The following is a 13,121-nucleotide window of genomic DNA, read 5'->3' as shown; positions in this document are numbered from 1 at the left end:
AATTAAGCAGAAATAAAGGGCTCATCATAACCTGCGGTCCTAGGAGGTCAAGCTAGTAGATCCAAGAACAGCTCCAGATGTTGAAATGCTACTGTTTGTCTACATCATACTTGTGTTTCTTCTAAGCCCCTTTGAGTTCCCATTGCATAGAAAGGTGGGGTAGAAATACTTAGTAATTAAATAAATGTGGCCCATAGCACACAGCTGACTAGGCTCTGGATCATTAAAAGTAAATAATATAATGTAAAGCATATTGTAAAGTTCACCATATTAGTAATACGTATTTTAATCTAGAAAGGAACTAAAACAAATTTAAGCAACTGTTATTAATAATACTGAAAAAACAAGCAAAAAACAAGCATGTTACTCCAAACATAATACATAGTAATAAAAACACTTGGTCAACAGGGATGCCAGACCCCCGGTGAGGCCAGGGGATCCCCTGCCCCTGCTCCCCACTTACCTAACCAGCAGGGTGTGTGTGTGCCCACTTACCTAACCAGCAGGGGGGGGCGTGCCCACTTACCTAACCAGCAGGGGGGGGCATGCTCATGCGCTCCACAGCGCCTCAAAAGGGGCCCGATCCGCAGCAAAACAGGAGCGTTTTTGGGCACTGCGGAGAGCGTAGGAGTGCTCCTGCACTCCGCAGTGCCTCAAAACAGGCCAGTTTTGGCACAGATTGGGCCCCTTTTGAGCCCCTGAGGAGCTTGGGCGCGCTTCCAGGGACTGCACAATGATGTCACTCCCAAAGTGACGTCATCGCGCTTGTGGGGGTGTGCATGTGCGGAGAGTGCGCACCCCGCTTTTCCCCAAGGTAAGTGCCAGACCCCTATCCCCCGCCAGGAGGTTGAGGGGGCCTGGCAACCCTAGTGGTCAAAGCAATTTTTATCAGTTCACATAGACCACTGGATAAATCATTTGTGGGCTGCATATTGCACACAGGCTAACAGTGGAACATTCCTGATTTAGAGCCATAATGAAGCAAACTGCATCTCATACCTTATCAGAGTTCTTAACTTGGCAAGACACTTCCACTTGTAATGCTGGATGACCAGTCCCATCCAGCACCTTTTTCCCAACTAATCTGCATATCACTGGAGGCTTTGATAATTTTGAGAAGTAGTTTGCCTAAAACCAAACAATTATTACAATTAGATTTTATACTTTTTAGAGTGTTGCATGCCTACTTAGTATATAATTCCGTGCATACCTTTCTGTGAATTTTTTCAAGTTGCTCAATGACTTGTAAGCATGATTTGAAATTGTACCAGTTATTGGTAAAATTCTCAGCCCATCTTTCCAGTTTAATCCTGATGTGGCCCTCTTGGCCTCCATGTAAAACCAAAGAGACTATTCAGGAGTATATTAATAGAAGACTGTGATTGCATCCATTTATGACTGTTAAATAAAGACAAATGTTACCATAGCCTCTCTATGGAATGGTACCACTTACACCAATCCCGCTAGTTCCTAGCCTACCACTCTGACTAGCAAGAATCAGCACAGGAATTGAAACAATCTGTTCCATTAATGGGTTTATTGATGCTGCATTTTTCCTTTTGTTGGTTGATGAGCAAAGGAGATAAGCCAACAACAGTGTAGTATGTAAGTACTAACAAAGTCCAGCAGCAGGGTTTTCTGGAACAATTTGATATATAAGATATATGCTATATGTAAACATTGATTCATATTTTCTAGCCAGCCTCTTGATCACTAATTACTTTAATGCCATTTTTAGCAGAGTGTGCATGCTAATCCTGATCTCATTAATCTCCACAGTAACACTCTAAGGGAATGTCAATAATATCACATTAGAAATTAAGACAGGTAGTCAATATCAAGGGTCCCCAATACCTCAGTAGAGATTTTAGCATCAAGCCCAACAGTACCTCCAAGGCTTTCTCTTTATTCTAGATCACTTTTTAACAACATCTTTAACACACACATTCCAGGTTAGCAGAAAAATCTGAAATTCCCTAAAATAACAGAAACAGCACCTGTAGTTTTAAGAAATGAATGCCCTCAGTGGCCATTGCTGGCCAAGCATACAATACTGCCAGCCTTTAAAGCCTTGGTTTCTCTTGGTAACAGACAGGATGTTTCTGGGGATGTTTTGGGCTTTGTGGGAGGAGGAGGTGGCAAGGCCTCATTGGGAGTGGAAAACAGCAGGCTCTGCTCCCTGCAAGCAAGGGAAAGAAGCAGTCTTCCTGCCTCACCCGTCCAAAGGCCAGGGACCTCCCCCCACCCCCGTTTGCTGGGTGCTATCTCCCTCATCTTGGGTGGAGTTTGACTGGGCTGTGTGCCACCTTCCTTGCCTTGGGCACGCTGGGTGCCACCTCTTTTACCTTGAACAGGTCTTGGGGTGAGCCATTTATCAGTGCTGCCCCCCTCTGCACACTTCACTTGTCCAGGTTGTTGGCTGGGTGAGCCCAGTGCTACCTCCCTCACCTTATGCTGAGCTTAGGCTGGGAGCCACTTCACCTCGAACAGAGCTTGGACTGGGCCAGGTACCATCTTGCTTCTCCTTGCAGAGCACCTGGGTGGCCAGGTGCTACCTGCCTTTCCTCAGAATTGGGTAGGCCAGGCACCCACAAGGATGCATCCTAGTGCCCATAATGGCCAATCCACCCCTTGAGTATGAGGAACTGTGGGCTGGCAGCAACTACTGGGTGAATTGCTACCACACAACTTGCACAACTCACCCAGGCCCAGTTGCTTGCTACTGCTCAATATCACCCCACAAAAGCTGGAGTGGTATCTTGGTTTGAGTTCCAAACTAGAATCTGGATGACCCGCGTTTGAATCACCATCCTGCCATGAAAGCTCACTGGGTGACCTTGGGCAAGTCACTCTCTCTCAGCCTAACCTATCTTACAAGGTTGTTGTGATGATAAAACCAAAAAGAGAATGATGTAAGCTGCTTTGGGTCCCCATTGTGGAGAAAGATGATAAATGAAATATTAAATAACAAATATAGAATAAATATATATAGTTAAAGGTCTAGGTTGACTGGTGTGTGGGAAGGAGAGACTGAAGCAGGAAAAGGCTATATGCTTGCAGGAAAGGGAAATAAGATATATCGGCGGAGGGGGAAATGAAATTCCCCCCTCCCCATATGTCCTTGCAGGTCCCCCACTTGTATAGTATAATATCAAGAGCTTCTCTTAAACAATGCAAATGTAAATATGTATAGGGTACAATTAAATGTACATGATTAGCACACTTAATAGACAGGAAAAAGTTCACTTAAACAACAGTCTTACATATCTACCATCTTCTACCGCCACTTTCCAATATTATTCTCCATTGCTAAGTGTATGTTTTTAGCTCCTCCTCCCAGTATAAGAGGTCTTTAACATCCTGAGACCCAAGCAAAGAGTAGTCAGGTTCTGCTCCGCTTGTAACAGTTGCTTGGATGATGGATTAGTGTTGCTGTTTCCAGCCCAGTCCTAAATTCCATGATACCAGTGCATTGCTGATGCCAAAGCAATCTCCAGAGCTTCCCATGTCCCTAGTTATGTCCCTGTCATGATACATTCTTTTAAAGTACCTGCCTGTTGTAGTAAAGGTTGCATGGCACCCACATGGTCAATATTTCACATCCTTTTGGCACTTTCATTTCTATCTCATTAACTTGGTATACTTTCCATTACACTCCAACCTGTGCATCTTGCACCCACTTCAGTCTTTTTTTAAATTCTAGGCAAGAAGGAGGTGGGCCTGTGTTGTCTGCTCGTCTAATATATCACTGTAAACAGTCCAGCCCCATGAACGTTGACTCAAAGTCCCACTGCACTCAATATATCTTATTCCAAAGCAATCAATTCAGCCCACGACTACTGAGATCCTGACAGCAAATCCTATTGGACTTCCCTCAGAACAATCACGCATAAAAGTAACCAAGAAACGCTGCCTCCCACGCAAGTTCATATCTGAGAGAAACGGGTTCTGCGTTCCCGCTGAAGCAACTCTAACCCATTCCCTTTCGTCCCCAACTTACCCGGCGCCTATGTAGCAGAGACAGCCTTGCTAAAGCCTAGTTTTAGTGAAGGACGCATGCGCGTTTTAGTGCCCGTAGTTGGGGGCGTGCGGTACGTACCAGGTGCCCATAGAAGTCTGACGGGCGGAGGTAAAACATTGCATTGAGCACTTCCTCCAGGCGCTGCGGTATTTCGTTGCTCCGGTAATATTCCGCAGCCTGATGCTTAAGGTCGGTGAGCGTGCATCTTTGGCGCTGAGGTTCGGTCTCCGGGTGACTTTCTCTGGGCTCCATAACCGCCCGGGAGAGAGTCCAAGTCCGTTGCTAGGAGACGGGGCCACGCGAGCTACCCACTTCCGCGAACTCTAAGTTCTCGCGGTGTTTGGTGCCTCCAGCGTTCCGTTAGAACCTCGCTCACCCTACTGTGGGGTCTGTTGTGCTCGGCTCTCAAGCTGTCCGCTGCGCTTTAGTTTACTGGGTTAGCCTCAGGACACAGTTCTGTTTCAGCAACCTCACTGGCATGTCTACTTACTTTCTCTGCATGGAATGGATTGCAGTGGCCTTCTTGCTTTTCAAATGCATGAGAGAAAAAAGATAGTAAATGGTTAATTCTGAAGGAAGCTCAAGATTGCACGTACTAGGATCTCCAGATGTGTATAGTCGCCCCCTCCCTTTAATCGCTCTTAAAAAACTAGTACTCTGGTTTGGCTTGATTTAAATTGCAGCACTTATTACCTGAATAATTAGCGTCGCCGTGCATTAGTGCTACCAGAAGTAACACAAGAAGGAAACCCACTCCAGATTCCAGGCTAGTTTGAACTGGGCAGATGCTAGTAGAATATGCCAAATGCAGACAATTGCTCATTGGTTCAAATGTAGAAAAATATCCCAGAATGATATTTGGGGATGTACTTAGATTGTATTAAAACTAAACAAGTACATGTAGTAATGGCTTACCTTGCAATTATACTTTTATGGTAAAGTGTCATTGTGTTTACTTTGCTTGGGCATGTCTGATCCTTCCATCATTTCCATGTATAAAATGGGAATAACCTTGTAAGCACCTTTTGCTGCAATATGAAAGAAGGGCTATAGAAGAACTCATACGTAATTACAAAGCCTAGAAATATTAATAAGCATGCTATAAACTCTTTTTATATAAATTGTACATCACAGAAAGCTTTGGGCATGGTTTGGTTAGAGATGAGTAAGGCCCTTTTATTTCTGAACTCAAGAGTGTGTGCAGGTTTTCTCAACTTCTCAGAGGTTGGTTATGATCTTTATTGCCAGAAATTTTCTAGCAAGCACCCTTTAGGATCAAAAAAGAGTCTTTGAACAACAAAATTGCTGAAGATTACCATCTTGAAAGAGACACAGATTACAGCTTACAAAATGTCTAGCGAGGATAAAGCATCCAAAAGCCCCTCCTGACTTTACTTCTATATTTAAAAACCCTTTGCTTTTGATGAAAAGAAACATTTCACAATCTAAATGATCACTTTTAGCCTGCAATTTCTCACAAAAAAAACTTTCACTTTGTTACTTTCTTCATTGGTAATTTTGTTGAACTAACTGAAAATGGATACACTTAAAATGCTGTTAGCCATAGACTTCCGCAGATCTAAAATCAATGCACACGGACCTCCCCCATTGTATGTTCACTCTTGTGGGCTGGGAAGTAATGAAGAAAACCCTTCACGGGAATCATTTTCTTTTCCTTTCACCTCCTTTCTGAAATCTCATGGCACCTCTCTAGGGAGTCCGTCCTCATGTCTCTGCAGTCAGTATCTCAACTGAAGGCTGAACTATATGTGATACTAGAATTTTATGACTGAAGCTGCCAATGTTAATTTGGCCCCAAAAAAGCAGCAGTGGGGAGAGGGATATGGATTGAGGCTGCGGAATGGGCATTCTTCCCTCTTCATGTGGTTTCTAAAATTCTTAATGACTCTCCCTTGCCTGCCCTAAGTTCCCGTAAAATGGGGGGAAATCAGTCCAGGCGAGAAGTTTCAGGAAAGGATATGCACAATGGCAGAGTTTTTAAAAACTTCCTCAAGTAAAAACTTCTAAATCTATATTACCACAGCTTTTTATGTGTGGTGGTATTCACTGGTATTGAGTACGGGCATCTTTTGGGAGTGCTCTCCAAGTTTTGAGGGGGGAATTGGTGGAAATCAATGCAATTTTTTTACAAAAAATGTACTGCATAACATACACATGCACTGTGGCTGCTTTATAAAGTTAAAATTATGCACTGGCAGTTCTAATCATGGAACTCTGGTGTCAATGTGTAGTTTAGCCTCTGAGAAGAAGCGTTTGAAGGGAAGCAAAATAAACAGGGAGTATTGTGACACATTAAAGACGGGCAAATTTTTATTTCACCAAAAGTTTTTATGGACCAGGACCTATTTCTTTAGAGCCTATGCATAGATTTTCACTGTGCAGTCATATGTTGATCCATTCATAGCATCAAAGAGAACTCTGGTATACAAAGCTTGTGTTGGAATAAAATGTTAGTCTTTAAGGTGTCACAAGGCTCCTGTTTATTTTTGCTGCTGCTGACAAACATGTGGCACTCTATCAAGAATCATTGCTGTAAAGGATGAGTGATCTTGATTTAAGAATACTGCTGCAGCCCCCCCAAAACGATTACTTTGCTGGAATGCCTCTGGTAAACTTTGTTGTATTTCAATATATATCCTTATGTGCTCATTGTCATAATCTTAGGCAAGTTCTTATTTTATGGTATGTGTTTAAACTGCCTCAGTTTGCAAGGAATTATTAAACTGATAACCTGTGCATTCTTACTTTCCTTGGAGCCAACTGAAAATTTCATTCCAAACTTCTTTTTTATGATAATTGTGGGCAGTCTAAATCCATTTGGAGGATTGCTGCTTTCTAAATTTGAGTGAAGAAGAGTTTTGTTGTTTTTATGCTGAGAGAACAACTAAGATTACAGTTATTGGCTCCAGTTCAGCTAGAGTTGCAGGCAACTGGTGAGCCCTTTGGGGGATGTGTATCCACACTGCTTGTACAAACAGAAGGTTGCTTCATATGGATCTCCTTTGCTGCTTTGGGTCTCTTTGTTTCTGTAACTAAATGTGCATTTATTCCAATTTGTTTCATATCTTAGCTAAAATACTGATATTTCAGATTTCCCCCGTAATTCAGTTTGTATTTCAGATTGGAGTACGTGAAACTAGTGTATCTGTGTCCTTAAAGATGTTCAGTCGTTTGCAGTTTGTCAGCTAACCAAAGATCATTGGCCTTGTCAAGAGAATATAGCTAGTTTTTCAAAATGAATTCCTTTATGTGCTTAGACTAAGTAGGCATGTTTAATATTGTATTGATTTGCCAATTAATTATGTATAATTTTTGTTACTATGTTGTGTCTTGCTAAATAATCAATATTTGTGCAAGACAACATAAATTATGTATATTGATTGTTTATGATAACATTATTACTTCTGTCATTATCTATAATTTCAGTGCTGTAATATTTGCTGTAATTATTTGGAGCTAACGTCTTATATCGAAAGGCAACTTAAAGTGTATTGGCATTAAATTTTCAATTTCATTGCCACATAGAAGATTCTTCATTGTTTGTGTAATTATTATTCTTTCTTCCAGGATATTTGTGATGGTTCTTAACATCTTTCTGTTTTGCACCTTTAAATAGATTAGCAGTAACATCCTATGCAGAGATACTCCAGTCTAAGCCCATTGATTTCAATGAACTTAGACTGGAGTAACTGCTTAGGATTTCATTATAAGAGGGAGTGAAGTAAGGTTTTGTTCATCAAAGCTTTCATCATTTTTTGCTGTTATTTGAATTATTAGATTTTTAGATATGTGACGATGTTTTGAAATAAAAGTACTTGTAAATGCTCGGTAGTAGTTTGTGTGCTTTGGATAGCCAAAGAACACATGTTGTGGTTTCTGAATTAATATGATTATGTGATAAAATGAATTATATTTTAAATGAAGTGTTGGAAAGTATAGGGTAAAACAGGCGTAGCTTTAATTTCATTTGTTTAGCCATTTCTAATCGGTATGATTTTTGTTCTGTTAAAGGTACACGGCACAATTTTATCCCTACCATCATTATACAGAGTACAAGATGCAGATGCTCTGTGTACACCCACAACCACATCCAGGTCTGGATTAGTATTAGCATAGCTGCTGGTGCTACCCCCTCCCCTTTCCACACAAACATACACTATTCCAGCTGTACAAAATGTTCCTCACCTGGCAGAAGAGGACATCAGTGTCCCAACTGAACATCCAAACTCCATTCTCTTGCATGCTGCCTACAAATGTCAGACTCCTGTTGCAGTGGAGGCTTGATGTTATCAGATTGTGGAGAAAATAGATGCTGGGACCACTGCAGGGACAGCCTATCAATTTCTGTATACTTTCTCCCACAGCTTTCAAGACGTATTGGCCATCCCACATCATCCTTTGGCTATCAATCAGTGTTCAGGTATTCATTAGTACTCAGTGCACATTTGGCAATCTCCTATGGAAAACTATTGTGAAAGTTTTGGAAAGTGCAGTATATAATTAAGAAGAAAGTAATCAGAAATGTAAAATTTCTGGAAATTTTGAAGCCACAGAAAAAAACCACCACCACCCCTTTTGGGGAGAGAAAAACAGAAATTTGAGAAAAAATATCTGCAATATATTGTCGAAGGCTTTCACGGCCAGAGAACGATGGTTGTTGTGGATTTTCCGGGCTGTATAGCCGTGGTCTTGGCATTGTAGTTCCTGACATTTCGCCAGCAGCTATGGCTGGCATCTTCAGAGGTGTAGCACCAAAAGACAGAGATCTCTCAGTGTCACTGTGACACTGAGAGATCTCTGTCTTTTGGTGCTACACCTTTGAAGATGCCAGCCACAGCTGCTGGCGAAACGTCAGGAACTACAATGCCAAGACCACGGCTATACAGCCCGGAAAATCCACAACAACCAACAATATCTGCAATGCTTACATTCTTGTCAAATCTAAACTACTTTTAATGGTTTTAACTACTTAAAATGCACCATTTATAACTATTGTACTATTTGGCATATTTAAGGAATTTAAAAGTATAACTTTCTTCATTTTCTATAAGAAAACTTGCAAGTATACCTAATATTTAAGAAAGAGGACAAGAAAAGAAACCTTCTTCTCTTCTCCAAGACTTGTAATTATCCCGTCTCCCGAAACTGCTTTACCATTTCCTCCCTGTTTTCTTAGTTAGCTCTGTGTGTATGCTGTATGTGGTTTTCTGTATGCTTGCTTTTTACTTCTGTTAATAAAGAAACCTTTCCTGTAGAACATCTGCCTGTTTATTTGAGCATTCGCAAATCCTGGTATAGGTGAAAATTTCCCAGTTTACCCCCTCTCACTGCATCTCCTTTAACGCTAATCCCCCCAACTCACAAGGAGACCCAGCCTTTATGCTAACAAAATCAGTTTAGTGCTCTCTTTAAAATTTCTCAATTTTTCTGTTGGAAAAAACGAAAAAAGGCCTCAAGAAAAAGGTGGAAACATATGGGGTGTTTTGAATTTTTGCACATACACACACAGCCTTCACATGTGGTTCAGTAGTAGCTTGAATTGCTTTTGTAGGACACAGATCTATAGGTTTCTGAACCAAGTCCATATAAAGAGAGAATTATATGTCTGACATTGCTTCTCCTTGTCCAGGGTTAATAACCATACAAGTGGTTATCACTTCTTTTTCAGTGTTGCCAAACAGCATTGCCACAGTGTCCACAACTCTCCCTGCCTTTCTGGTGTCTGGTTGTGTCAAAATTTATTTATTAGACCTAAACTGACTGACAGTTCTCCATAGGGCTGGCTCCAGGTATTGGAGGCCCTGGGCAGAGGCCCCACCCTCCTCCATCCTCTTCTCAGCACCAGTCCCTGTGCCTGTGAGTCCTCCTATCGCACTTTTAGATGCCAGCAGCACTACCTGTACATGCTTTCCTTGACTGCACTTGGGCTGTGTGTGCAGCTGAGAATGATACTGCCTCAGCAGCCAGGAGCACCACTGTAGAGTGCTACCAGAACAGTCTTCCTTGATGATGTTGGGCAGCACGGAGCATGTGTGATAGAATGCTTGTAGGTGAGTGGGCAGGGGCACAGTGTGTAGGAGTGCAGCAGGGGAATTGTGTGAACAGCTGGCAGCCGCAATGGTCCCTGCCAGAAGCCCTGGACTCCAGTAGCTGCCCCACCTTAATGCTGATGCTGACCCTGATTCTCCCAACTCCTTGCGATTAGGAGAAGCACTGGTGTCTTCTTCTTTAATCCTGGCATGTGGCCGAGAAGGGAAGTGCCTAGCTTTGATTACATGCCTAGCGCATATGCACACTAACATCTTGTATCCTTTATTCTAATTATTTTTTAAAAAATGCCCAGGAGTTGCACTTAAATTGCCCAGAAGCAGCATATGGCTCTCCAGCTACCGTGTGGTCATCTCTATGCTATTGCATTTGTGCTCAGTGAAGACTTTTAAAAGCACTCTTTATGTAAAATATTTGAACATGAGGAGGCTTTTGACTTTGAGAGACTTTGACTTGTCATAGGGATTTCCCGTAAAAGTGATCAGGAATAAGGGGAGCTTTAAAATCCTTTTTCCAGCTAATTAGTGCAAGATGGTCTTTGATTTCCAGCTGCTCTAATGCTCTGGGATACAAAAAGAAACAACATAATTGCATAGTTCAACACACTTCTACCACGAACTTCTAAGCTTATGGAAAATGGGCATTAATTTTCTCTAATCCATTTGGAGATTGTAATGTGTAAATTCTTGTGTGTCACACAACATAGGTTATTTACACAGTAAAGAGAATGATTTCAAGTCTTGCTAAGAGATTCCATTGTACTCACATTATGAAGGAGCTATAAGCTATCATGTCAAGGCTTACGTAAAGACTTATTAGTTCAAGGATCATTGACATAATATACCTTAATGACTCTCTTGGCAATGTTGTCATTTGTTGTGTTAGTGTGCTTTCAGACAATGAATTCAAAGTCAGTATCTTTAGCATGCTTGTATATTTGCACATCAATTATTGCTAAGTTCATATGCAAGTATTGTTTCTATTGCAGAATGGAAAATCCAGGCTAATCTTAATAGAAGGCAAAATCTTGTTTAGGATATTACCAACGTTAAAATAGTAAGAAATTAAATAAATCCACAACTATGTGTTTAGTCCTATAAAACAAGAACAACTGGATGTACACTTGGATGGAAGTAGCAGTATGTGCTGTTAATTGTTTTTCAATTATAGATATAGATAGAGCTAAGCTTTTCATAGAACACTTGGGAGTTGCAGTCCAAACTGGCTCCTTTCACGCTCAAGTTACAGTTAGACAAGGATAATAAAACATTTTGCAGTCTTAATTTGTTCATACTTCTGTTTTGAAGCAGAAGAATATGTTTCTTCAGAGGGATTTTTAAAAAATTAAAATAAACACTACCAGTGAGCAAATTGTGACACCTTCCTTCAACGTACATGTCTCTTAAGTATACTTGTTGTGTCTCAGCTGTTTTAAAATTGTAACTGGCTTAAACTTAACATAATTTTTAATATGTAAAATTGCCCAATGTCTTCTGATCTCTATATCGATTAACATGAGCTTGGATCCAAAGGTACCCTTCCTCCAGTGTAATGGTAGAGATCAAGCAGATGTTCAACTGGAAAGGTTTTTTTATTAGAAAAGAAAGAAAAAAGACAAACGTACAAAAACCACACAGCACACATATAAGGCTAACTAAGAAAATCAGAGAGGGAACGAGAAAGAAGTTTAGGGAGGGTGATAATTATCAGTCTTGAAGATAGAAGTCTGTGGAGGCAGCAAAATGACCAGCATTTCAAGAATAGAAGAGGCCCAAATGAACTTGGGGGTGTATGGACTTGTCCCAAGACACACACATGAACACAGCACGTGGCTTAGGAGCCCAGTTATAGGGTGAAATGCTCTCTGGGGCAAGCTGATGCCTTTGCTCCCAAATCAATGGCTTAATGGCTGTCTCTGGAGGCAGACAATGGTGTCCGGAGAGGTTTCCTAAGGTGGATTATAGATGTGAAAGATGTTTGATGACTGCTAACGGTGGGAAAAGCTACCAGTTTTGCTGAATAGCTTTGGTGTTGCTTGATTGGATGGATAGGTGAGGGGAAGCAAGATTGAGTGTTGATGGGATGCGTCAGGAGCTTCCTGGGAGCCTCATTGTCCTAAGTTACACATCTCTGTTCGGGACGTGGAGGAGCATCTGTCAATCAGCCGCTCTGACTCACACTCTGGTAATTTTCCAAGCTCCCGCTGGCTGGCATCCTCTCTGGGCCAGGCAGTGTCTTGGACTTACAATATATGAGGAAGATGTGTTTATGATATTCCATCCATAAACTGTCCTCTTAGTGTGAGGAGGGGGTCTGACTGCTAACACAAAGAGATTTGGATGGATGCCTCTCAGTGCACCCCCCCCATCTGTTTCATGGTGAACCACTTTTTGCTACTAAGAGCGGAACTACAAGTGACAAAAGGCACAGATTGGACACTTGTCAGCTTCCCTCAAGTTTTGATAGGAAATGTAGGCAGCTTGGCGGAATGTTGGACAAGTGACAGTTGAAAAGTCCATTGGACAGCAGTCAGAGAGCCAAGCTGCAAGACTAGGATGCCTACATTTCCCATCAAAACTTGAGGGAAGCTGACAAGTGTCCAATCTGTGCCTTTTGTCACTTGTAGTTCTGCTCTAAGTTTCAGATGCAGTATATGGTGAAGTCCTTCAGCTCGCCTAATGAATGGTTCCTGACAATGGCAATTTTATGTTACTGTTACTATCACCAGTAATATAAGCAAGCATTTATATAATTCAGAGTTTGTGTATAGTATCTTGCTGAAATCCTTTGAAAAGCCCTATAAGTTAGGCCAGTATTATTATCCATATGCAAGGCTGAAAGAAAACAGTCTAATTGTGCAATTCTATGCAGAACAGCAAGATCTGAGTCCAGAAGCTCCTTAAAAACCAACAAGATTTTCCAGGTTATAAGCTTTTGAAAGTCAAAGCTCCCTTCATTTGACTCTTAAAAGCTTATGCCCTGAAAATCTTGTTGCTCTTTAAGGTGCTTCTAGATTTGAATCTTGCTGTTC

The 13,121-nt window shown here is 41.4% G+C and overlaps 1 protein-coding gene across 1 annotated transcript in view; it reads right to left on the bottom strand.

Moving 5' to 3' along the window:
- ENO4 (enolase 4) overlaps positions 1–4,273 on the bottom strand; it is a 50,329-nt gene extending 46,056 nt beyond the window's left edge. The window contains exons 1-2 of the mRNA XM_054983919.1: positions 4,100–4,273; positions 1,000–1,128 (exon numbers count right to left, since the gene is read on the bottom strand). Coding sequence (XP_054839894.1) covers positions 1,000–1,128; positions 4,100–4,273 — 303 coding nt within the window. The remainder of the gene's footprint in view (positions 1–999; positions 1,129–4,099) is intronic.
- Positions 4,274–13,121: the final 8,848 nt, after the last annotated feature.

Source organism: Eublepharis macularius, chromosome 6 (assembly GCF_028583425.1).
Source record: "Eublepharis macularius isolate TG4126 chromosome 6, MPM_Emac_v1.0, whole genome shotgun sequence".
In the NCBI taxonomy this organism is placed as follows: Eukaryota; Metazoa; Chordata; class Lepidosauria; order Squamata; family Eublepharidae; genus Eublepharis; species Eublepharis macularius.
The sequence above is the reverse complement of the archived record's forward strand: the minus strand, read 5'-3'. Positions and strand labels throughout refer to the sequence as shown.